The sequence below is a fragment of the Triturus cristatus genome, chromosome 12 (genome assembly GCF_964204655.1).
Source record: "Triturus cristatus chromosome 12, aTriCri1.1, whole genome shotgun sequence".
Classification (NCBI taxonomy): Eukaryota; Metazoa; Chordata; class Amphibia; order Caudata; family Salamandridae; genus Triturus; species Triturus cristatus.
The window spans coordinates 621,547,538-621,574,214 of NC_140595.1; the positions used below are offsets into that span (position 1 = coordinate 621,547,538).

Sequence of the window (26,677 nt, forward strand, 5' to 3'; positions counted from 1 at the left end):
CATGGCTATTATACAATTTTGCTTATCGTGTCTCCCTTCTGATATATTCTGACTCCATCTTGTAAGAATAAGCATTGTATTCGGGTCTACCCCCGGACGGTCTTGATTTCTGATCACACAGTTTATGAGGAAACGTAACAGTTCCCCCTGTATCTCTACTTTCTGGAATTCCATAGCTCTGTTAATACATCCTGGATCTCGTCCCGTTTGAACAAAATGATATATGTTATCTAGATGCGTAGTCATTCCTGGTAACCTTGCTAAATACTCTGCGGCTCGCCTGATACGTAATGATGCCAGGACCATTTCGTCCTCTTTACCAGCCACTGGGTCATATCTACAATTTACAAGGAGTTCCTTAAGCGTACGTTCACTTACGAATTTAGGTGTACGTGAATGCGCTGACTCTTGAAAGACAAGTTTATTTATTCTGGGTGGTGTAAAGGTACTGCTAGCACCTCCCGTGGCCCCATCTGGGGCGTCGGGTGTGAATGGATTCGTTGAACGTGACACAGCAACTATGGGTGTCAATACCTCTGTAGAGTCGACTGCGGAGACAGATGCGGAAACAGATGTGCTTGCCGAAGCTTGTATCGGGACTTGCTGTTGCACGGGGACAGATACCTGATCCTGACGTTGAACCCCTCCGCCAGACGGTCTATGTGGTGTGGCGTTAGCATACTCGGGAGCTGCGTCGTCTAGATATGAGGAAAGAAAAACATCTTCTGCGGTTCTGGGATGCCCTTTAGGATGTACCTTAATTGGAAATAATGGGGGTGGCAAGTCTTTTGGCATCTCTGGAGCAGCCTTAGGTAGTCCTTCGGCTAGGAGGGGATACATACCATTCATAAGAGCATTTCTTTGTCTATTTACTTGTTCTGATTTCACTCGGATACCTTCCTCAATTAATGGATTTTCTTGAGCTTTATTTGAACTTTCTTTACTCCTCTCTTCTTGTCTACGTGCTTTTTCTGTACGTCTATGAGATTCTTTACGCCATAACTCAACAGCGTCTTTCTGTGACTGTCTGACCTTTCTTTTCCATAACTCTTCCTCCACTTTCATGATGCACTCTGCATCCCAGGTTCCCGCTGCGGGCCACCTTTGACTTTCCGGCAATCCCTTGGTATAATCTACCCATAGATCAAGAAACAATATGGCATCTAAGCCATGCTTATGGTACATAAAATGCCCTGGAGTGTCCCTAGGAGGAATAGGAACTGCTTCTTCAAGCACCCCTTTTCTGGTAGTAATCTGTCTTAACTTCGAGAAGAGCGGCATATTGACAACTGATCTGATACTTACTCTTGAACTCACTTAATACGAAAAACACAATAATGAACAGTGAACAATGAACACTCATTCATACCACAATATTTGAACATTTTAAACATTGAACATTAAACATTTTAACAACGACCGACAATGATGACAGTCTGCCTAACTAATCACCACGCTGAATTCTTGACAATAACTGAATACTTCGGAATACTTGATATACTGCTAAACAGTACATATACACTGCTAAACAGTGCAGACCGGATTTGTGTACCCAAATCCGTCTTGACCGGCACAACCTATGTGCGCGTCAACACGCCTCCCCGGCGATGGTACTCACCGAGTAGCTCCTTGAAACGGAAGGCCTCAGAGAATGGACAGGACTCGATGACTGCGGATAGCGGACCCTCTGGACATCGGGATTTCGAGAAACCTGGTGGGCCTCTGTATACCTCGGATCTTGCTCTCTCAGCTAGGCTCTGGTCGGGATACTTCGCACTTCTCACCGCCTCGTCTGGGTTGATCGCAGCCTCAGTCGCCCCCGCTTGACCGGAGGGAGCTTACAGGAAATCCTGCTGGTACGCGTTTATGGTCCGTCCAGCTATGGCAGGAGACCGGGCCTGCAACGCACCGCCGGCGCGTGAGATGAGAAAGTGTCCCTGTTCGGGCGCCATTATGTGGTAAATAAAATCTTCTTTACCGGACTGAATTTCATACGGAATCTTAAGATAAAGTAAAAATAGCTCAGAATAACAAGAGGCAGAATCCGTGGTATAAGAGGTTTTCTAAATGGGCTTTATTCCATTCAAAATGGCCGACTCGAGTCGCGGCCTTCAGGTTCCGTCACCACGAGGGTTCAGGAAGTGAAGTACAATACTTTATTGACAGACATGCATTTTTATAATAAGTGCATTACAATGAAACGAATGTAGAAGGCGTAACATTTGATAAGAAAAGTGACATGACAGGTACGTAATCGAAACTAGGCGTAATAAGGAATAAAAGAAACATGATTGGTTAGGATTATCAGACATAGGTGGATCTATAAGATAATACTTGGCATAGATGCGCGCGCAGCAGCATGACGTGTAATTGACGTGCAACTAGGGGGTGAAGGGGACTTGACATTAACTCTACATATGGAGACGAAAAGTCTGAGGGGTCAAGTCAACCTAATCCCAAATCATATCTAACATCCTATGTTTTAGAGAACTATGTTATCCACAAGGAAGGACTCTCGGACAGAATCTATTCTATACTAACTGTATGTGCGTGTACAAGCGTCTAAGTGTCTATATGAGATGCGAGGGGCAGAAAACTTTCCATGGCAGCAGGGCTATGAATCACTTGCAGGAGGACGGAAAGGCTGAGTCCTTTGCTTGTGAGCTAAAGGAAATGTTTACCTAAATCACTAGACAGGAATGCATCGGCTGAAGAGCAAAATAGATAATTCGAAGGTGAAATACAGCTTCTTGGCAGGCAGGCGAAAACTGGCCGAGGCAGGCACCGTTAGCTGCACAGGGAGTAGGACAAAGTTCATGGATACAGATGCGAGCTCAAGCTGAAGCTGTCAAAGACAGAGAGCAGGGAAAGGCTTTGAGGACAGAATCGGGCCTACTTGCCTGAACTGTAAAAATGGAGTAACTTAGCCATATAAAGTCGGTGGCCTTTCATGCTTAGGAATCGAATATCCAGCCCATTGATGGCGGATCTGACAGAGAACATGTTGACGGTAGACACACATATGTTTGCGTCTTAGAAACTGGAACTGGAGGGAACATACATGTACTTGTAACATGCATATAGAACCGTTGGGGTCCAAGATAGGGGACATAACTGATCAGGAAAATCCACATTTCCACAGTGTGACGAGCAGTGTGCGACCAACTTTTTCATAATTTATTACGGCTCCCTTGAGCCAACGGGCTGACGAGCCTTGGATCTGCACCTGCGCGCCATGAGAGGTACTTGACCTGTTTTTAATTACATTTTGGCAGTCCACACGGCACCCCTTTACACTGACCTGCTCCCTGCTGACGAGAGGCAACTACCTCGAAACACGTGTCCAGGGATGGCTAACGCAACACATACTGTTCTTTTTACACATCGTGGCATAGGCGTACCCGCCGTCGCCACTACATTTACCACAGTCCTTTGGGGCAACTTGCTGGTGTGACGAGCAGTGTGCGACCAACTTTTGCATAATTTATTACGGCTCCCTTGAGCCAACGGGCTGACGAGCCTTGGATCTGCACCTGCGCGCCATGAGAGGTACTTGACCTGTTTTTAATTACATTTTGGCAGTCCACACGGCACCCCTTTACACTGACCTGCTCCCTGCTGACGAGAGGCAACTACCTCGAAACACGTGTCCAGGGATGGCTAACGCAACACATACTGTTCTTTTTACACATCGTGGCATAGGCGTACCCGCCATCGCCACTACATTTACCACAGTCCTTTGGGGCAACTTGCTGGTGTGACGAGCAGTGTGCGACCAACTTTTGCATAAAATATTATTCAGTGGAGAGGGCACTTTCAAGTATTCATTGACTGGTGGAGTCAGAGGGCCTGCGGTAAATCCTACATTATGGAAGGCCTAGAGTGAAGTCGAAATTATGAAAGGCACTTCAGAAGCTAAAATGAGAGTTATCTATCTATATATTTACAAATATTTTCCTCATACATGTAACCTAAAGGTCTGACATGTCAACTAAAACATGTACTTACAACAGCAGCAGCAGTCTGTCAGTTCATTTACAGAGACGTCTACTCCAATTTACCCACAAAGTTCCAATAAACAATTCGAGCACTAACATTTTATACTCATGAGAAAGCGAGACACCTCTGAAGATCCTGTTTTTGGAATAGGAGCTGGAGAATCCAAATCAAACTTCTCCACAGGATATTAAGTAAATGAGCAATAAGATATATTGCAGATATGAAAGCAGCTCATTTGAAACTAATGTGAGGGAAGTATGGGTTTTTAGTCATTTAAAGAATTATATTTCAAAAAGGGGCTAAAAACCGTTAATGAGAGTGACCCCTACCAAAGTCCAGCATCCCCTTTCTACATCTGTTTTCCCAGGCTACCCATCTTCTCTGTTGCTTATTAACTCCTCAGTTTTTATAGTAACATTTTGGTGGACATCATTTTTTTTTTTTTAAATCACCCATTTAGACTTCTGGAAATAGATTGTTTTTAGAGAGGCTAGAAGCTTTTTAAAACAAATAGATTTGTGCTCCACAGTTGCTCTGTGGACATTTATTTTTTGACACTTTTCCCCCACTTATTCCTGTCAGTAATTGCATCTACGTATATGAATGTCTACTGGCTTCAAAATGTTTTTTATTGAGAGCTAAACATAATTAAATGATGAAGCACATCAACTATTTCTTAACTATAAATAGTTTACTTAATACCTTTCTTGAAATAAGTAGCTTTGTAAATCAGAAAGAGAGGAGATAGACACCTGTTTAAAAAAAAAAAAAACAGTGAAAACTGTCCGGGGTTCCACCATTTCACACACTCCGAACATTTTAAATATTTAATATCAAATAATGGAAATTATTGTTTTAGCAACTCATTTATTCTGGTAACTCGTTGCTGCAGATATAAGAAACATTTACATTTACATATTCAGCCTTCTATACAGGAAAGTAATTGATTCCGAAGCTGCCTGATCTAGCGGGTCTTCCGCTTTCCCGGAACGGTCCATGCAGCTCACCCGACAAATGCAAGAGACCCACCTTCCTGCATTATATTTCAATGCTACCAGACATGGCATTCGCAAGCGATAGTGCTGAAGACAAAGGAGTAGGGAAGATTGTTGAAGAATCTAGGCTAGTAATTGGGCAACTGTTTTGACAAGACACCCTTCTCTATTTGTAAGCTATTTTAGAAAATGCCAGGTAGAGGAACAGCTAAAGTCCACCCTTCCCACAGGCAAAATGTCTGCCTAACAAGGCTTTCGACCAGCACATGCTCCCCCCTGCCCTCCTCCTGGCAGAGGAGGAGGAACATGCTGTGATAAGTGGTATGTGCTGTCCCCACGTACGCCTACTGACTCATTAGGAACCCTAATAATGGCTTTTTTCAATACCTCTGACCACAAACAAAAGCTCTGGGTAGCTCTCCAACCCATCCCTCTTTTGTTTACCATGCCACCTCAGTTTGGACTCAGCCATATGCAGATCATTCTTGACCATTTTTCTCATGGGAACAGTCCAGCCCGAGCTGCCAAGCCAGGTCCTCCCTGAACTGGAACACAAGCAACACACGCCCGGTTTTGTCCTAATTAATGGCTCATCAGGGGGGTACACCTTGGTTCCAGTGGCACAGTGAGCAGAGGACCCACGTCTGGGTATACCCGTTCCACTTAGGGCAGTACATGAAACACACAAAAGGGGATGGGAGACTACTTACATTAAGTCTGACCACTGGCAGTAGCTCTGGGTAGCACTCCAACCCATCGTTCGTTTGCTCGCATGCCATCTCAGTTTGGACCCAGCCATATGCAAATCAGTCTTGAACCTGTTCCTCATGGGAACAGTCCAGCCTGAACTACTAAGCTGTGTCCTTCCTGAACGGGAACACAAGCAAAAGAACGATGGGGTGGAGTGCTTCCCCGAGCTATTGTCACTGGTTAGACTTATTGCAGCTTCCATCACCTTTTTGTGCGTTTCACACTCTCCTAACTTGCCAGCTCTTGGCCCAGCTGACGAACTACCAAACAAGTGCCAGTAGCAACTTACACTGCCCTCTGCCATCATCAGTCTGCACATAGGAAAGGCAGTTATCTGCCCATTCAGTAGGCGTCTGTTCAGATCTTAAGTGATCGGTTCCAGTCCCATAACTTACTCAAGTGAGCAGAGCTTCGATCACCTGTACCCCACTATGATGCACTACAGGTTTTGCCGTACTAACCCTCCCCCCACCCCTACACCTGTCAAAACCACAACTACAGACAAGGTCTTCACCGAAGCGCTAAGGCAACACGTTATTGGTCCTTTGCACTGTCCCTCTTAATACCTTACATTGTTCACCTAAATAGAAGGCTAGGTCTCATGAGAAGGGGTCACTCAGCAGTATACTTAAGGGGCTGCTTTCAGTCCTTGTGCACTGCCAAGACTTCGTTTCGGGGCAATTCTGCTCACAAGAACCCTCAGACTAAGGCTTACCATCCTTGGTGTCCCTCTAGTCCCTTGCCTATCCCCGACACATAGAACCTTTATGGCTATGGCCATTCAGAGCTCATCAGAAGGCTTCAATACCATTATAGCTCAAGTTAGTGCTGTATAAGATGCCTTGACAAATAAACAACCGACTGTTCTCCTAGACTTATTCAAAGAAAGGTTCTCCGTCCAATGCAATAGGGGCACACTTTTTTTGCTCTCCCCTAGCTGCCAGCAGTGTAAGGATATACTGGCGTACCCTATGATTGGCACCTTCATGATCTCTGGGGGGCGGAGTGGGGTCATAGACCTCAGGGTGAATTAAAAAAAGTTGAGATCAATTGAATAAAATACTGGGTGTGCATGCTGTCACTTAGAGTTGTGGAACTTCTGCAATGCAAGCCTTTGGGATGTAAATATGGTCTTGCTGGCGTCTTTCTTTGTAAAAGTTGTAGCCATATTTCATGTCGGAATTGATCATCTCTCACTGTGGACTCCCATATCCTCGAATAGCAACATTGAGCTACCATATCTATCTTCAATGCTAGTGTAAGTCACTTGCAATTCTTGAATGTTTGTATTCTGTTGCATTGCTTTATATTGTTCAGCGCAGTTTATAAGCCTTTACAGTCTCTCCAAAATATTTCCGGGATATAACTGAGATTCGAGGACATAGCCTGTCACTGGAACTGTGGCCAATCTGATTTCCACTTAGTACTAATGAACATTCTCTGCTTAAGCACATCAGTGTTTATATTCTACTTTTTCTGGTAGTCTATAAATCGTTCCCTGCACTGTTCTTCTCTTCTCATTTGTGCCAAGGCTGTCTTCATGGGGGTGGTCAGATATGTGCTCTGCTGTCCCTGGTCCTTTAAGGCTCTCTGTGGGAGTGAGCTATCATTGTCACCTGCTAAAATATTGGCACAGATGTTTGATCTCTGGGGTCTTTGGCTGAAACCATAAAATGATACTACAACTAAGTTATATGTGACATGGACTGAAAGATTTAGTCGAAAATGGGGCTCTGTAGGTAGACAAGTACTATGGGGCCTATTCAAATGGCATTTTGGAGTACTTAAAGTTGTACTCCTGTAGTAATCTTTTATTTACTCTGAAATGGCCATGCCTTTGTGGCTCGGCCCCAAAATATCTAAAGTGGGAATAGTTGTATAGAATAAGTACAACTAGAAAGAAATCTGCTCTCTTTGCACTTTTATTGATAGGGAGTTGGACGTTTTGGGTTGTTTCACTAAGGCATGTAAAAGAGTACTCCTGTGGTACGATTTTCAGTACTTATAAAAACGTTTGTGATTGGGCCCTGGTCGTTCTGACGCACTCGTTTATGGATTGACCAAATCTGGTGTATTCCAAAGAAGACAAAGAAAGTGCACCTATGAATATTAGGGTCAACATACCTTTTATGAGTGAATGTTTGTTGTACAATGCACATTGAGTGTAACATATCAAAGTGAAAATGTTGGTTCTCTTACTTCTGTGTTGAGATTCCTCACATATAACATGGGTGTAAAAATGCTCTATTTAGCCTGTTTTATTAGACTGATGTTCCAAAGCTGTATCATATGTGCTGGTCTTCTGTGGCAACTATTGGTCAAGGGAGTGTTCTTATGTTGAAATTGGTGGCTCATTGTTTCCTCTTGCTTGATTCTTTTTTACTACAGTCTCTTTGATATTGTTCAAAGCCTTGGCTGCTCAGAGACCATGAGCAAATGTGTACACACAGCATGACTTACGCCCCTGATTATTTGTTTTTCAGGTCACACCGGACGTCTACTGAAAGCGCTCCTCAGCACCAGCATCATCTTCCTTTGTGCACACCTAGCCTTTCAAGTGTGCCTCTACACAATACCCACCCTGGACATGTGGCTGGGCCACAACTGTGAGTAAAGAACCTCCTTGGGCCACAACATTCAAGTGAACGGAAAACTCAGTGACTCCGATAGCGGCTTTAGGAGCAGTCCAACCATATTGCTGTGTCAAACTGTATACAGTGCTGCCCCATTTGTGTACATTATATAGAGAGACTGGGTTCTGCCCATTAGTACTGGGAGAATGAAGGATTCTGGCCTTTTATGTACAGCTTAGTAAGAGTAGAAACCTCCATTTGCATTCAGGCTCTGGCAGATGATCTCAGTCCAAGACATGGAGGCAAGAACACACACCCCAAAGTAGACCATTATTCCTGCCTAAGACTTAAGGGACTTGACTTTTTCCATAACTGGTCTTCTGCTTAGACCAGTCTAACTTCGCAATCTGGATTTTGAGACCCTCTTTTTCTAGTGCATGTGCTACAAAATCTAATTTCCTCTGAAATAATACATGTATGTATAACTTTGCCAGAGATTATTCCTGGTAAATCATATGACTCCCTCAGGGAGCATCATTGGATGTATCCTCATGTCCCAAAAAAAGTCCAGGTGAAGAGAAAGCCACTTCTCAGGTAGAAATGGAAAGAAGGGACGAGGAAAAGAAAAGTAGAAGACCCAGCAACCCAGGAGCTACATTTGGCGAAAGCAACAAGATGCGGGCCGCCCCGGGTGTCATCACTGAGGGGGGTGACAAAATGGCAAAAAAATGTATTTTAAACACACATTTTTTGCCATTTTGTCAAGCCGGGGATGACCAGAAATGTTCCGCACCGGGTACCACCTGACCTTGCTACGCCACTGTATATATCATGGTGATCCTCCTTTTTAAGTTTCAACCCTCACACCTCTTTCTGAAAGAGACAGAGGTGGAGCCCTCATTGGTAAATCCAGTGTCAATATCAACCCTCACTTCTAATCCAGTCCATTAAGCCCCCAGGCGTTGATATCTTGAGCCACTGTCTGGGACTCGCATCAAAGTCGCTGTGCTGCTGATGGGTACAAGAGATCCCTTGGGCACTTGCTTGAGTTCCTTTATGCTGTTGCTCATTTCGTCTGGCCAAACTGTGAAAGTCTAAGATTCGCCATGGAGCATAGACCCCACATAGTCTCCTGTGGTGCTGTCTGCTTGGCTGACCATGCACTCGCTGGCTATCCCACCTGTGCAGGATCCTCTTGCCACCGTGCACTGCTGTGTCTATCTGAACTTAGCAAGCCCTGGGCACCATCACTCCTGATATAGAAACCGGGTTTTCCTGATGCCCTAATTTCTCTTAACTCAGCAGTGTCTGACTTTTCTCTCTGTTTTCACCTGTTAATGTGCAACTTAAGTGTTAGCTGGTGTACCAAAGATGCCATAACACACTTTTAGTGAGTATATGTCATCCTGCCAACATACCATATCCTCTATCCTGCCTTAAATCCCCTATGTCATCCATATCCTCCAAGCTGCCTCAGCAACATCCCTTGCACATTCCATATCCTCCACACTCACACAAAATTGCCGCTCTCATGGAGGTTAGCACACTCGACCACCTCAAGAAGACAGGTCGGATCCACAAAGTGAACTCCCTACTGCAATAGGATTAGAGGGTTATTGGGATGTTCAGGACCCAGCATTGGTCCCCTGCAAAGACCTAGTTAAGAAACAGCACTGGGGCTGAGTCGCACAGGCTTCACTTATCTATCTAGGGGGTCTCTCAACCACGGAGTTCATGGATTTTAAGTTGTCTATTTTATAGGAACAATACCTAGAGATCATTACGATACCTCAGAACAGGAAACTCTACATGCAGTTCAGTTTAGTTTCCCTCCCCCTGAACTCTTTTACAGCTTCCTGGAGACTATCCTCCACTACCTCTCAGTTTTGCCCAGGTTGCATCCCTGGGACAGAGACTATTGCTCATGTATTTTTAGTTTGTCCATTGTATTCCCGCCTAGAGCAAAATGGCTTAAACCAATTTGCAAACAATTGGGCACACGCTGTCACGGTGAAGCTCTTCGCATTCTGAAATCGGACTCCAGTCCAGTGATAGCCTGCTCAGTCACAAAGTTTATTGAGAATCATGTGGGCAATTAGAAGGACCTTGCTGAAAGAGTGAGTCTGCTGCATATGTTATCGTGTTTTCTCTTAAAAAGTCTTTTTATTGTTTTAATAGCTTATTGGTCCATGTTTTATTGACAATTCCTAATCCGCTTTGAGCATAGTGCAACACTGGTACTAAGGTAGCATAGCGAGCCATGTCACCCACTTTGGAATAGGCATAAGCTTTTGATGGCTTTGATTGCTAGGTGCACCTATGTTCAATACATTTTTCCGGTGAAATTTAGATTATGGTGTGAATTATATTTTTATACTAAGCTATTAATGTATTTAGTCTGTTCTTAATCGCTTGTATGAATTATATTGCACTTGTACAATTTTATGGTCTTCAGACCAAAATAAAGTTTTTATGATGATGATCACACAAAATTCCTCATCGATTTCATATGCTCTATGCTCCCACATGCTCACTAACCTAATCAACATATCACTCACTTAATGCATACCCTCCTTGTTGAAATAAGAACATTATTGAAGCATTCAATAAGCTCTATATGTCTAAAATATTTCTCATATATTCTATCTCCTCTTTTCTGACAGCACCATGTCTGAAACATTCTGTTTCTTTCAAGCAACAAAAACATCATTCCACACATTCCTTATTGTAGATACTGGCATAACGGCATCTGTGATGAATGACTTATCCACCGTAACTCCATGACAACCCTCATACATTCTACATTCCCACACTCCCATAGGTTAGCCAACATTTCATGTTCCATGCTCCCATAACAAGTCCAACTCATGTGACAATACTAACTCATGCAACATGCTCTACTCTAAAGCTTTTCCATTCCCAAAAAGAATACATGCTTCCCTTCTTGTGCTTAGATGTTCTCTCTGGATTCCAAATTTGCTGTACCTTAATAGCACGCGGACAACTTTAGGTATTGGCATCACACTCAGACTATTTCTAATGTTTATCAATTAACTTCCAACACCTTGGTGACTGTTTGAAAATGGACCAGCCCTCTGACCACACATCTCCCACACTAAAACACTTCCAACCATAATGAAATAAAACACTGCCACCCAATCATCTAACATAGCCACTTAGGTTTCCCTCAATTCAACCTAATTCTCACTGTCAGTGCTTGCAATGGAAGCAATGCTGCTTTATAAATGGATGAGCCCAGTTTACCTGAACCACATTATCGCTTGATGACAGTGACTCTGGTCTGTCAGGAAACCAGATGTTGCTAAAGTGCACATCCTGGATGGTCCACGTGATATATGGCCAATAGCAGGGATGTTCTGGACAGAGGCTTGTTATGTAATGTGTTCCTTTGTACCGCCTTTACCCCTTTGTCTCATTATTTGTTTTATAGAGAACAATGGGGCTACTCACAAAGGTATCTTACACCTCTGAGTAAATTATACACATGTGTTTTCTCCTACACGTTATAGCAGCTATACTACTTTTGGCTATGTTAATAACCCTTTTCAAGTGTAAAGTTATTAAAAAGTGCAGATTTGCATATCTTTACCCCCTGAAATAGGCGGTGGAGCCAAATTTACTAGTGTAAGTTACTGCAGCCAAAATGGAGCAGTAGTAAGTCCAGCGCCACACATTGGCAACCATTAATACTGCAACACTCCCATAGACAATAATGGTGTCAAGGACTTAAATTAGAACCAAATAGGAAATATTGTTAAATAAACGTTACTCATTTTGACTTAAAAACAAATCTGTATTATTAATTTAATTCCAAGAAATATTAAATATAATTAATAAATATATATATATATATTTTGTGTAAAATAATTTAATAACATTATTTTTAAATTTTAAAGCAAATGTAACTTTAAATTAATAGTGCTATAATATTTTTTATTTTATTCTACATTCAAAGTAAATGGATTAAATATGTTTACATTAATATTTATTATAGGAATAATTGTACTAATGCTTGTAAAGTTTAATGCACTAACATTTTTCCTTATACTTTGCCATAGGGAGATCTCTGCCCCGTTGGTGGGGCTCTAGGTATGGTGTAGTAATTTAATATTATTTCCTATGGGGTATTTTTAAGTCCCTACCTTAATTATTTTTCATGTAAGGGTGTTGCAGTATCAGTGGCTGGCCATTAGTGCTGCTGTACTTACTCCAACTCTGAGCTGGAGCACATTTACAACTGTTGTGGGTACTTTTTGACTGTAGTAACTCTAGAAGTGCACTGCATGATTAGAAATGGGTCAACACTTTTTTGGGTGGGTGGGTGCAGGTCCCTTCCTTAACCCCTCTCTAAACCCCTCCTTAGTCCTCCCAAAGCCCCCTCCCAATTAGTGGTAAGTGTGCCCTCTTTTCTAGTCACTGTCCAGTCTCTCATGCATTTACTATTAAGTACTAAACCTACATGTGTGAAGATCTTCCCATAGAAAGATAGAGGTACAGGTGGCGATTTACACTCCTAGGTTTATGAACTTCATTTTTTAGTTTAGTTAAATCTTAAAGAAACCCCAAAATATCTACAGATGCTGACCCAACCCTGCAATCTTAGATCACATAAATCGAACCTGAATTTTCACACCAAATTTTATCAGAGGACATATGGTTCAGAAGAATTTTGACGAGGATTGAAAATTTTGGAACTTTGGGAGCCACATTCTCAGGAATCAGTCACATCTGTCAGCTTGCAAATGAAACCTGAAGTCAAGCCTCATTGAAGAGGTTTTTGCTTCATACATCAATGCCACTAGCCCCTTCAAGAAGGGCTTTACGCCCCTGTAAGCACCTGCATTGAAGATCCACATGTTGAGCCCTCACAGTCCTAGAACTGCACCAGCCACAACTTTTACAGAGAGGTGTTAAGAAAAGATCCAACTATTTAGAACTTCTATAGCGCTGCTTTGTCTTTTCTTACAAAGTTCTTATCCATGCATTGCATTACAATGTCCCTTCTAGTGTCTACGTTGTTTGTACTACATTACATAACCTTTATCACCATGTTTCACTACATCTCCTCATACACAATCCTCACATTTTTGTCTAATTACTTTACCCCTATGTATTTATTTATTAAATCATTTTACAAAATGCTGCGCATTGAGTTGTAGTTATTTCAGAATGCTTCACAATGTGTCCACTGTGTAGCTTACAATGTTGGCGTCCAATCAGCAGTCTAGAGCATTCCACAGCCTGAGCCCCTGGACTCTCTGAACCTGTCTCCATGTTCCTTCCTTTTGAAGGTTTTTTGCGTGATAAGATGTGTGTTCCCTGAATGTAAGATCCTGTTCGAAACAAAATGGAATGCAAGTAGACTAGAACTTTCACCAAGTAGGAAATTAGGAAATGTGCACCAGTCATTGAACTTCAAACGCCTAAGATGAACCCATCAAGTGCTTTCAGGGTAGGTGTTATGCGCTCAAGCTTTCACATTCTGGACTCCGGGTTTGGAGCATTTCCAACCTGTTGGGAGGTGCTTTGGGAGCCCGGTGTAAGATGTCGCACTTGTCTAAATGCACCATCTCAAGGACTATTCTGTTTTTAAGGAGCACATTTTTTTACAGAGTGGGGACATCTTCAAATCGATGCCCTTTCCAACCACATTAACTTGGGGAGTAAATAGAGAGTTCAGAGTCAGATAGTATTACCAAGATTCCTACTACAAGCAGAGTCTATGGTGGTGGTCCTAGCTTATGGGGCAGTTGAAGGGTGGGGTATACATTTTACTCCTCTTTGTGGTAATAACTGAGACCATAAATTAGAATATATTTTTACCCAGTACAATAAATATTCCATCCATATGGTAGTGTTTAATTGCAATATTTGAACTTAAACTTAATGTGGGTGCATTTGGAGATTCACTTGCTGCTCAAGACTCTGTGCCTAAGGGTGCATGTCGCTGTTAAAAAGCAAAAGAGACACAATTGATGGACGGAATGCAGAACAAATCAAAACATTCACCCCCAGTCAAGAGATCTGGGTTAAATCCATAATTCTTTTGCTCACCATGCCACCCCAGTTTAGACCTGGCCATATGCAAATCAGTCTTGACCCTGTGCCTCATGGGAACAGTCCAACCCGAACTGCCAAGCCAGGTCCTCCCTGGACCGGAAACGAGCATCCTAGGACCGGTTTCGGGGCTTCACCCCACTTCAGCCAGGATGGCTTGATTCCCATGAGGCACAGGATCAAGACTGATTTGCATATGGCTGGGTTCAAACTGGAGTGGCATGGTGAGCAAACAAAAGATGGATTTAGGCCCATATCTCTGTACTGGAGTGAATGTATGACATTGTTCTGCATTCTGTCCATCAACTGTTGTTTTTGCAGATGTTAAGAAGCAGGCATGGTATGTACGAAATGTGTTCCACTCCACATGAAACTGCATGCGAAGATGATTTCACTACCCCTAGTCGGGCATGTTGGCTTCAGGTGGAGTGAAGGGATCTGATTAATCCCTGCGCAGATCCAGACACTCCAGCCCTTGCCTTGAATCTTCTCAGCTCTATTTTGTGATCCACAGTGGTTTAGGCCCTCGAGAGGTCCAGAAGTATGATAGTGGTTTTCATATACTGCATTCATACCTGCATTGTAGGACATGATCTTTTACACAACCTATATCCTTATGTCATAGTACACCTTCTGTTACATGTCACTATTAATTTTGCTTCATTACATCTTCCCTTCAAAACTCTATATATTTGTTAGTACATGTCACGCAAAGTCAACATCTATACCGCGTTATATCTTCCCTTTTATACCTTTGTCTCATTACACAGCTGTATCTGCGATTCATTCCAATTTCACTTACACGGCCCTAATCCATATGGCATAATACACCTTCCCTAACACAGTACTAAGGGCTTTTTTCTTTATAGTCTCTTTCCAGCTCCATATATTTTAGTACTTTTTCTCACATACAGCTCATATCCATACTTAATTACATCTCCCCTTTAATAATTGTCTCAATTCACAGCTGTGTCTGTGATTGAGTTCATTTGCACAATTGTTATCCCTTAGTTGTAAATTATCTTCTCTTAAACAGCCCTTATTAGTGTATTGTGGTTTCATTTTCTTTTTGTATCTTCCTCTGCACATTCCATATCCCTTTATCGCATGACCTCTTCCCCCATAAGGCCCGGTTCTCAGTGTCTTAGTGCATCTTCCCGTACACATCTCAATCTCTGCATTTCATTAAATGTTCCCCTTTTACATGCCGATAATCGTGCATCTTACGGCCCTTCCTGTATACAACCAACATTCCTTCGTATCTTGAGGTATTCACACTTCATTTTGTCGCCCTCACACAAACCATGTCCCCGGTGCTTTCATGACCTGTTCATCCATACATCCGCTATCCCTATCCCTCATTAAAAAGTCTCCTGTGTAGAGATATGCTTTTCTGCACAGATATACATGTGCGCTACTTATGTGAAGATGATTTTCTAACCTGTGAAGAGATCTTTTCTATTTATTGGTATATTGTTTCTTTTTCTTTTCCAGGTAGCACATGGGAAACACTGAGTCGTCACATCGGGGTGATGAGGTGAGTCAAAATGATGTTCTTCCTAATCCTAAACAGGACTTGAGGTGTCTGGAATATTGTCAAACACTGAGATAAGGTGGTACCCAATGTGTCCTTCATGTGATCGGTCACACAAAGAAACAATGTCTTCATTGACATCTCTGTGACATGTATTTCAGCCCCGGACGTAGAAAACTACTCTCAGGGCTTCATGCAAAGATTAGATACTGATATCAAGGAACAGTTCCACTTTGACCTTTGTATGCATTGAGTAAGTACCAGTAATAGAAGAGAAGAAGATATCTCTGACCTCAGCATTTCCTGCTTGTCTGAGGTCTTGGCAGTACTGCGAAGTCTGTTGTGTGCAATGAACCAGAAGGAATGTTGCATGACAAGGGGGCACATTTCAACCTGGTGATCCCCATTCTATGGTGTTATGCTGGAAGTTATTTGATGTATTTTTCTTGCATGAAGATTTGGTCCAAATGGATAGCGTCACTAGAAGGATTGAAAACGTTGATGGAATTAACTGTTTGTGAAATTGTTTTTTCATGTGACTTCTTCACTGGTGCTTGACTGGATTTTGTCTTCAAGGGATGGCCCATTTCATGGGCTTCGGGTTGGGAATAAGGTCTCAGTTGCCAAGCTTCAACAGTGATAGACTGTACATAGAGTTCCGGGTCAGATCTTCATTTGTGGTAGGCTGATGATAGTGTCTTCATCTGAGGTCTACTTTGCTGATAGGGTGAGGATGGTGTTTCGATGCAGAGTGCCCAGTGCGCCAGGCTGTGAATATTATCTTCATGTGAGATTCAGCTTTCATAAACTGTGGCAGTGTCCCCATGAAAGATTTTTATCAGTGAAAGACTGGATATAGTGTCCCCATGAAAGTGCTCTATCAGTGAAAGACCAGATACCGTGTCTCCATGAAAGCTCTTTATCAGTGAAAGACTAGATACAGTGTCTACATGAAAGCGCTCTATCAGTGAAAGAACTGTGTGGGAGGGCAGGCTTGATAAACAGGCGAGGAGGCTGTATGTATTTGCCAAAAGAAGGAATTTTATTTTGATTCTTGGACAAGACAGTTTGGGATGGTATTGCCTCTTGTGGTTCTCCTCCTGCGAGTGCTGCAGCCGAGCCTGATGGATCTGAAGAGTGTGACGTGCCAGGTGTTCCTTCGTCAGTGTCGCAGCGGTCTTCACGGAGGCTCATAGGAGGGAAAAGAGGGAGCCGTCAGTTAGGTAGTTATTGGTATTTCGTTTGTTAGTAGTACCGTCACCACACCACGGAGTGTTTGTTTGTTCGGGGTCTATCAGTGGAAGGGTCGTGAAGGGAAATGGGATATTTAACAAAAGTACGTTCACTATCAGGAGTCGTCTCACTATTTCTCTGTTCCTGTTTCTAATGGGCAAGGCGCAATGACTAGGTGCACGGGGTGAGGAGTCAGCAATCCACGGGGTCGTTAACTAGGTATAGAGCGTAACAAGGCAAACACAGGGCCACTCAGGTACAGGATATCAGACTCCGTACGTTCCCTCCCGCCTCAGACTTAGCCCCTCATTCCCTTAACCCTTAAACCCTTGTGACGCTTTCACTCACCGGCCCCGCCGCAACTCTCCCTGAGTTGCGGCCGCTCCCCAGCATCCTCCGGAGGGAACCACCAATCTTCGCACCACCGGTCCTCCGGCTCCGCGTCGTCTCCGTCTTCCTCCCGGGTGTCCTCGTTCGCGTCTGCTCTTCCTGCCTTCTTTGCTTCGAAGTCGTTCTCTTCGTTCTGCTCGTCCCGAGTTCCGTCTACACTCCCGCCTCTGGTCCGTGACGACGGCGTCTCTTCCTCTTCAGCTTTCATTGGGTGTTGATTTACCCTTCCGGGGTTAACCCCGCCCTCTTCCGGGTCCTTACCTCCCGTCTGTGGATAAACATGAGAGGAGTATGGGTATCGTAGTCCGGTATTATCTGCGCCTCTTTTATGACTGGAATTGTGTCGCAAGTTCTGCCCAGTGTACTTCCATGGCGTCATAGTCGTGATATCGTCCCGCAATCCCTCACAAACTGATACCGTGTCTCCGTGAAAGCTCTTTATCAGTGAAAGACTAGATACAGTGTCTACATGAAAGCTCTTTATCAGTGAAAGAACTGATACCGTGTCTCCATGAAAGCTCTTTATCAGTGAAAGACCTGATACCGTGTCTCCATGAAAGCTCTTTATCAGTGAAAGACTAGATACCATGTCTCCATGAAAGCTCTTTATCAGTGAAAGACCTGATACCATGTCTCCATGAAAGCTCTTTATCAGTGAAAGACCTGATACCGTGTCTCCGTGAAAGCTCTTTATCAGTGAAAGACTGGATACCGTATCTCCATGAAAGCTCTTTATCAGTGAAAGACTAGATACAGTGTCCCCGTGAAAACTCCATCACTGAAAGACTGGATACACTGTCCCCATGAAAGCTCTCTATCAGTGAAAGACTGGGCATAGTGTTTTGGTGTGTGGTCAGCGAAACGTAAGGGATAGTGCTTCCATGTGAAGCCCGTTTCATGTTGCTAAATTAGGGATAGTGTCTTCATGTGAACTCTACATCATTGATGTACATGAGAACGCTAACTCCAGCTTACCACCAGTAGAAAATGAGTCTTCCTATTGAGTTTCCTGTTGGATTTGGTGTGCATTGGTAAATGAGAAGAAAGCAACTTTCTCACGTAAGTTTTCTTTTCTTAAGCGCAGAGACCTTCCTCTTTCCTACGTTAATGCCATTTTGTATGTCTTTATATTGAATCGGAGTATTTTATCTGTTTTGGAATATGTGCGTGGTGCTGTTTTTCTGATCATTCATTGCATCTCTTTTTCACAGGTTTGACCTCACTGATATTCCAAACACGGTGCGTCTGGTTGCTCCAGACTTTGGTATCTTGCTGGTGTCGGCCATCAGCCTGGGCTTGTGCAACCGTCTTATACCCAAGAGAGCCGCATCCTCTCGAAGTAGAAAGATCGAGTCCATGGAGCCTGTGGAGCAGGAGGTGAGCGAAGACGGTGCTTCTTTCCATGGCCTCTAATGTCTCGATCAGTAGAGAATGGCACACTTCTCTGGAGGAGAAAACAAGAAGGTGCATGTTTTAGGGACATGCTTTGTATTTTTCTCTCATGTGAATCCCAAAGGAAGGACAAGTATCTACCACAGACAGCTTGCTCTACCTGGTACTATGTTATACTGGTTGCTGTGCACCTGGAACCTGTGGTTGGCTCTCTAGGAGCGGTTCCCTCATCTTGTCCATGCTCGATGATGTTGTTTTTATACATGTCGCCTTGATCATTGTAAATGCTCTGATACCCGCTAGGGTCATGTTCACGCTATATAACCTTTAATAAATACATTAAATAAATAGCAGAAAGGGATTAAATCATGACAAGATTTGGAGTTTCTCCATTTTGAGTAGTCCGCTGTTTTGCAAGAAGTACACCACAAAATGCAGGACACCTAAACACTTGTTTATCCCAGCAAACGTTTTGCTAAAAAATAAGCTACTGTTTTCCAACCAATCACTATAGCTAGAAGGCATATGTACTGCATTTGAATGTATAACTATTCCTACTGGAAAAAAACTCTACAGGTAAATAACGTTTTGTTTTCAGACATTCCTGGCAAAATTTCCATAACTGGGATTTTAGGTATGACAGTCGCCTGTGGCCTTTATTAATGCATTGTTTTATTTATGGGTTTACTTTTGCAGACATAATGTTACCTTCACCTCGAGGGCAACTAGAGCACTGTTCTAAAATAATCTTTTTAAATATTAACTGCAATACCACAAATAAAATGTTTGTTTGGACAGACTCAGAAAGTTACTAGCAGTAAAATTACAATGTTCAATTTGTAGTTAAATCAACGAAAAAATGGCCTACCAGTCCATTCGGAACAATTTCCGCGTTACAATAGATAACAAAGAACCAATTAAAAAGACTGAAATCTGAAGAAATATTTCCTCAGTACGTAGGACCTTATGCAATATTTACTTTCACATAATTACGATACATTTTGGGGAAATTACTGTTGCATGAAATGTAAAACCGGTAAGTGCTTTCTCATGTGCATTCCAGGCGCAAGAGCACATTTTGGTGAAAAAGTGCTGCAAAAAATGGCCCCTTACATTTTGTCATGTGCGTCATTCGTGCACTCTACTGCTATAACATTAACACAAATGCAATTTAGTTACACGATGTGGCATAATGGCGTAATCTGAGCAATTTCGGATAACAAACATAACGCAAAATTCCCAAAATGATGCAATGGAACAGCATCTCAGAGAGACCATTTAAAGATAAATTCCGACCCCTGCACAAACTTCATTTTGAGCAGATATCGGAATTATCAGTTGTAAGGAATCTATCACACCTTGTAAATACTTGGCGCAATAAAGTCTTCATCCTTTGATGAATTCTGGCAGGTCAAAGCTGTCTGTTTACTGGACCATGCAAACTTTGGTGCATTGAGCAGCAAAATCCAGGTTATGCCTGATTTTCACTGGCAATAGATGGAATTTATTGCAACTCAAACAATTCTGGACCTGTGGTATTGGATCTTATCAAGGGCATAAAATACCCTCTATCTCTCCAGGAAACTCATATTCGGGTCTAATGTCTTGGAATATCCAGTCAAGAGGATCAGGGCTTCTCATCCCCCTGAAACCCCTGCAAAAACCCCATCTTCTACACAAAGACTTAGAATGAGGCAGGACAGGTGCCCCAGTGATTATTAAACCATAGAATGAACCAGGGAGCCAGTGCAATTGTAGAGAATTGGTGTAATATATTGTTAAATGTTCATGCACCAACAACCAATCATTCAGGAGAGTTAAAGTTGCTATAAGTGGAGCACTGGCAGGGAGGGGGTGTCGTTTCACACAGGGGCGTTGCGCTGTAGATTCCGGAGCTTGTGGTGTCTTGAGGTAAGCACCAGCAGTCATATTTTGGGGGCTGGGGCTTATTTTTATCAAACCTTGACCTGAGCAAGACAGAGAAAGGCAGAAAAGGGAGAGAAGGATAAGAAAACAGTGACAAAGGGGGAAACAGGAACGAAATGGAACCTACAAAAGTGAGCTACAGAGACAGGAAGTGTAAGGAGCTGGGAGAAAGAGGCATGCGGTGGAATCAAGACTAGGCAACCCTAGTATTCTGAAGCCGTGGCCTTCAGCAGAGCCAAGCGCCTGCATTTTTTGTGTTTTTTCTTTTCTTTTTTGTTGTTGTTTTTTTATTTTTACAAATTAAGCTCTAATTCGCATAGAAAAGATGAAAACCAATCCAGGATTCAGCCATCAAATTCCTCTGTGAGGTTGTGGTTGAATGTGTTCACCAGAGAATTATATTGAGTGGTTTCGAGTCTTGGATGAATTGTAGGCCTTTGGTGCTGTACGTGTTTAACTGTTCTAAGATGGGGAGAGGAATTTCATCTCTAGGGCTATTGTTGGCACGTGGGGCATTATGTAATTTTATATTGTCCATTCCGCTGCTTCTGAAATAATAATGTGGTTCTTTTAGCGACACTGGTACCAAGAGGTTTCATGTGCAGCAAGGTATTGGGGTACACTGCCAGCCTGTTTACTCTGACATTGTACTACACTCAAGTATGACAAATGTGGCAAAATGTAATTCATTGTAAAGAAACAGTGAGGTAGACACAGACTGCAAGAAAGATTGAAAGAGAAAGAAGCCAAGGACGAGGAAATGAGGAGTTATAGGAAATATTGTGAAATTGAAAGTTAGCCACTTCCTGAAAAATTAGCACCATTAGCCATCCTGAAAAGTTAACAACTTTAGCCATAATTGTTCCCCACCTATCTTTTAGTTGGTGGTCTGTCTCTTTGTTCATCGTTTTTGTTTCGATGTGGTTTAATGTGCAGGTCTCAGTATTTTGTTGCAGCCAAAATGTTGGAGTTCAGCCTATATAAATGTAGCACTTCCAAAAATAAGGGTGCTCCATTTGAGAAGCTTTGCCACATCCCTTGCCAGGTTAAGCATTTATTAAAGTGGGCAGCCCCAGCCTTCCCCACATCCCTGACTCGTGTGTCATCTTTTGTTTGTGGGAATCTTTCCCAGGGCTACTCATCAAGATTGCAGGGTCTAGGGACTTACCACATGCCCTACTACTTAGAAGCAGAAAGAACAAACTGTGCATCTTGCACCATAAATCCTATACAGACCACACCACCAACCACCAATCGCACATCTGTACGCAGAAAATGGCCTTTTCCTTCATCCTGCTGATGGCTTAGTCTTCACTTGACATCATGGTCCAAGGTCCCTCTTCCATCATTTTGATCTCAAGTAGGAACAATGCAGCACCGGCATCTCCTCCGCTAAGGGGAAGGAGCATCGCCCCACTACTTTGTGAGCAGTTCAAAAAGGAAAAATAAAATGATAATAATGCAATGCTATTATTATTCAATTTTCTGTCCTCGCTCAGCTGGTTTACATTTAAGGTGTGGGTGGGGATAGGCTGTCACTGGAGCAGGGGGAGGAGTGGTGGGCACTCTCTTAAGTGCGTATGATGGTTTGGCCAGCCGTCTTGGGCCGGCCAAACAGTCATGTGCAGTTAGCATGTTCTCTACCGGGCTGTATTGTGCATCCTGGGTGGAGAACATGCACAGGCACAGGCACATGCACAGGCTCCCAGTCCCTGTCTGAGAACCGTACCATGGCACTCAGACCAATTACAACGCTGCGGTCATGCCGGTGGCAGCAGCGTCATGATTGGCTAGGGGAGTCTGAGAGCCTGGGTGCTTCCTGCTTCCTGAGTCAACGAAAGAGGACTCAGAGGTGGCGGCCAGTCTGCAGGTAAGTGATTTTCTTTTTTTTTTTCATCACCCCACCACCCCTGTTAAGTAGCAGCCACCACTGCAATGCAGTGGCACACAGTGCAGCCCTTCAGCTCCTGATCTCTCTCAGAGAGGGTGCAAGGGTTTATGGAATTTTTCCCTGAAAACTATGGTCCTATCACTTGCTGTACTGGCTAAGCTTGGTATGCTCCACGTGAGTATAGCCTGTGCACCAAGGGAGTAACTAGGAAATAAATGACCCTCACTTTCCACCTCGTTTGGCACAACCATGAGTGAATGAGCACGGAAAATGTGCAAACTCTAATGTACCTAGGGGAGTTCAAGGGGTGCACTTTGTACAATTATTGAAGAATTTAGCGAAAAGTCTTCATGTTTTCCAAGCATTTCTTGAGGAGTGCTCAACACATCAGAGTCTGCTTACTGGTGTTGTCCTTCCACAGGGTTTTTTGGGTTCCGTACAAGAAAGTAAAGTTGCCTATAACTTAGTAACATCTAAATGGTGCATCTTACCAATTTACCCAGATCACATGGAGTCTAATTATCCGTTATCTGCTAACACGTTGAGCGATAATGATATTTTAAGACGTATATCTTCTATCTGGTCATCATTCAAGGCAGCAAGGATTCTGGCATTCAAAAACTATCTGGCTTTCAGGTACCAGGCTGGCATGCCAAAGTGCAATAATCTGCCAGGCATCTTTTAAAACCTTTATGCATTCAACTTCAAATGCAAAATTGGCAAAGACGAAAAATTATCATTTCAGTGTATTTCAGCCATATATGTGAAGGGATACAGGGTTGCAGCAGTAACTGTGTCTTCAGTCATGCTAATAATTACAGCCCTGCCAAGTACCACGCATTAAGCGTTAAACGAACGCAGTTCAGTGTGGTGGTCCACATTACCGCACTTAAATGCAAAGTCACGCATAATAGTGCCTCCGGAGCAGTCAAGCCAGAGCGCTGTTTATGCATGGTCACTACTGAAACTGGAATGGCATCGCACAGTGCGCTGCTCCAGGCAGGCTTGGCGGTTGGTTCAGGCTGCTCACAGGCAGCTCTACCTGGTAACAAAGTAACAGTTTTGTCATACACATACTTTTTTTTAAAAAAACTTGCTTTTATTAGTAATGCTGCACAAAAACACACCCCACAGAGTGCTGTACGTATAAATGGCGAGCTATCGGTTTGCTAACATAGAAGATCTTTGCTTAACATTTATGTACAATACGTTTAGCTGTTACATTCTCTTGAACACTCGTATAGCCATGACAGTGCTCAGACATCTGCCCATCTCGGATTCCTATGTGTAGCCATTTTTACTCAGAACTATCAGTAACTACAGATGAACCACATACTTTAATAGGCCGCGCATGCCCAGCGAGCATCACTTCAAGTTTTTAGACTGCTGGCAAAGCAGTGGCACAGGCAGCTGCCTGCTAATATCTAAAATGATACATCATTCTGCGACTGGACCAACCCCATCAGCGGCGGCCAGCTAATAGTGATTGAACCGACAGCGGCACCTCCGGTCAAGTGGTTCCAGGCTTAATAGCCTGCCACCAGAGCAGGTCACCTCAGTCCAGTCTGTGCAGACTAGCTGAGCAGCCCTGAATGCTGCGGGCACAGCACAGCGTTTTGAGGCCCACAGGAGAATCTGATTTGTGCTCCTGATTGAGGACTTGAGCGTCCCGTAACCAAATTGCCGTGCTTGCCTGCCTTGCAGTAAATAGTAAGTGGAGTGAGGTATTCTCCACTTTCGTTTACTAAAAATGTACTTTGCAATTAAATTGCGTGCGATACATTCTCTTGACGTCTTTCCTCATCCACTTTCCCAACAAAAAGATTTATGATGAAAGACACCGCACACGATCTGAAAGCAAATTGGTAAATATGCGGCCGGTAACTGTTGTTTGTATGACAGTACAACGCATGCAATTACTTCACATGCCTTTGACCCGCATTTTTTAGCACGCATGTTTTTACGGCAAATATTTATTTAAAACTCATGCCAATACCATGTATTGTTTTTATATTTAGAAACAATGCATTTGTGGGGGGAGACCCCCCGCCCACCCCCAACTTACCTTATATGCGTGGTATTGGCATGCGTTGTAAATGCATATTCGCTGTAAAAATATGTGTGCTACAAAATGTGTGGTAAATGCACAACGAGGTAAAAACCTTGTTTTAAAGGCTGTTTCCCGTAACTGTTGGGTTATAAATGCTCGTTTATTGGCAAGGCAGGCTCCTTTTAATATACTCATTCCTCAGCAGCCTGGCTAACTCTGTCACCTATGTGTGCCTCCGTAGGCCTGACTACTCACAGACTGAGGCTTGCCCATGCAGGTCAGTGCTGCCTGCAGCGGCTGTAGAGTCCGCTGACCTCTGTATAATTATTAGACCTCTGAGAAGAGATCCATGTTCAGGGGCCTCTCACATTCTGCTTGTTTACAGGCTTGACCTAAGCAGATAAAACACATATATTGGAATCATATATAAAATAACAATGCTTGAGATGAATATTAACCCTGGGCAATGAACTCATTCTGCTACTAAACTGCACCCACAAATGCTTGGTAAAGAAACTATACATACTATAAAGCATATAACCAATTCACAAAAGTGAAATTTTGAAATTGAGAAATAATCAGGCAATGAGAGAAGTGATGATTTTGGGGTCCCCCCTAACCGAATAATTTCAATACTTATGCATTTGACTCGTGAGGGACACCTAGTAACGACTAGTTGAACTGCAACTCTTTGTAGAATTATTTTGATATTGGATACTATAATATTCACTGCCCACTGCTAATCTCGTCCCATAATGCTTTGCAGGGCCTTTGGTTGGGATTGTATTTTTGCCCATAACTGTGCTTGAGGTGGTCCTAAGAGGATGGGACCACCACCGAATCTTCAGCAAGATGTGCTCTTTGTTTTCAAGGCTATTGCTTGGTTCTCTCCCTAGGTTAGGGAGGATCTCAAAATCATCACCTCTCTCACTGCTTGCTAAATTTTCATTTTCACTTTTGTGAAATGACTATATGCATTTAAGAATGTAAAGACAGAAATACTTGTTATTTTACCAAAATTATATGAGGTTTGTGTTTTATTAATGAGCTGAAATTGAAGTGACAAGGGATGTGGAAGTCCGATTTCCAAGTTTTACAGAAAAATAAATGCCTAAAGAGCAGCTTACATGATACGTTTCACGATAAAGGAAAAGCGTCACAAATCTTCAGGCACATCTAAGAAGAAGACTATATTGCAGAGCAGGTGAATTTCTTTGGACCCCCTGGTTGGAAATAAGTGATGTGCACACCTTTACCATGAAGCCAATTTAGCGAAGTGCGAACTTTATAAACAATATATCATGACAGTGATGTTAGCACTGAATCTTAAATAAAAAAAAAAGCCTGCTATGTTGCACAAATGAGTGTATTGTATTTCACGTCATTACTTTGAAATTGGCTCTTATTGCAATAGGAGACATAATTATTGTGTTGCTTCGTAGTGTATCTAGAGCAACTAGTTATTCACATATTAAGGACTTGTATGCATAGTACTGCAGATCTTTACCGGTGGTTAGTTGGGACCATTTATATTCATTTGTGCAAATGAAATATTCATTATTAATCCCCCATAGGACAGTACCAGACTGCAGATGCTCAGCTCTGCATTTGATTGCAAGGGAGGTGCCAGCCAGGTGGCCCAGTTGGAATAGGTTGGCTAAGGCAGGATCTGTTTTAATAGCTTTTCTGCTAACTCGCCCGACAAAACACACAAAGGTGTCCGACCTAGCCTTGTTTTACAGGACGATCAGGTTACAAGAGCACTAGGCTAGTGCCCTTCCATTTCTGGTGCTTTGCAGCACTTTTAAGATCCTAGAGTTTCTTGTTGCTCAAATGGGTGCCATTTCTGATATTAATGTTTGCCTC

The 26,677-nt window shown here is 42.9% G+C and overlaps 1 protein-coding gene across 4 annotated transcripts in view; it reads left to right on the forward strand.

Moving 5' to 3' along the window:
* Nucleotides 1-26,677, forward strand: part of PIEZO1 (piezo type mechanosensitive ion channel component 1 (Er blood group)) — an 854,808-nt gene that overhangs the window by 385,383 nt on the left and 442,748 nt on the right. For all 4 annotated transcript variants that reach the window (XM_085638610.1, XM_085638612.1, XM_085638613.1 and 1 more), the window contains exons 4-6: nt 8,228-8,350; nt 15,890-15,932; nt 18,764-18,929. In XM_085638610.1, coding sequence (XP_085494736.1) covers nt 8,228-8,350; nt 15,890-15,932; nt 18,764-18,929 — 332 coding nt within the window. The remainder of the gene's footprint in view (nt 1-8,227; nt 8,351-15,889; nt 15,933-18,763; nt 18,930-26,677) is intronic.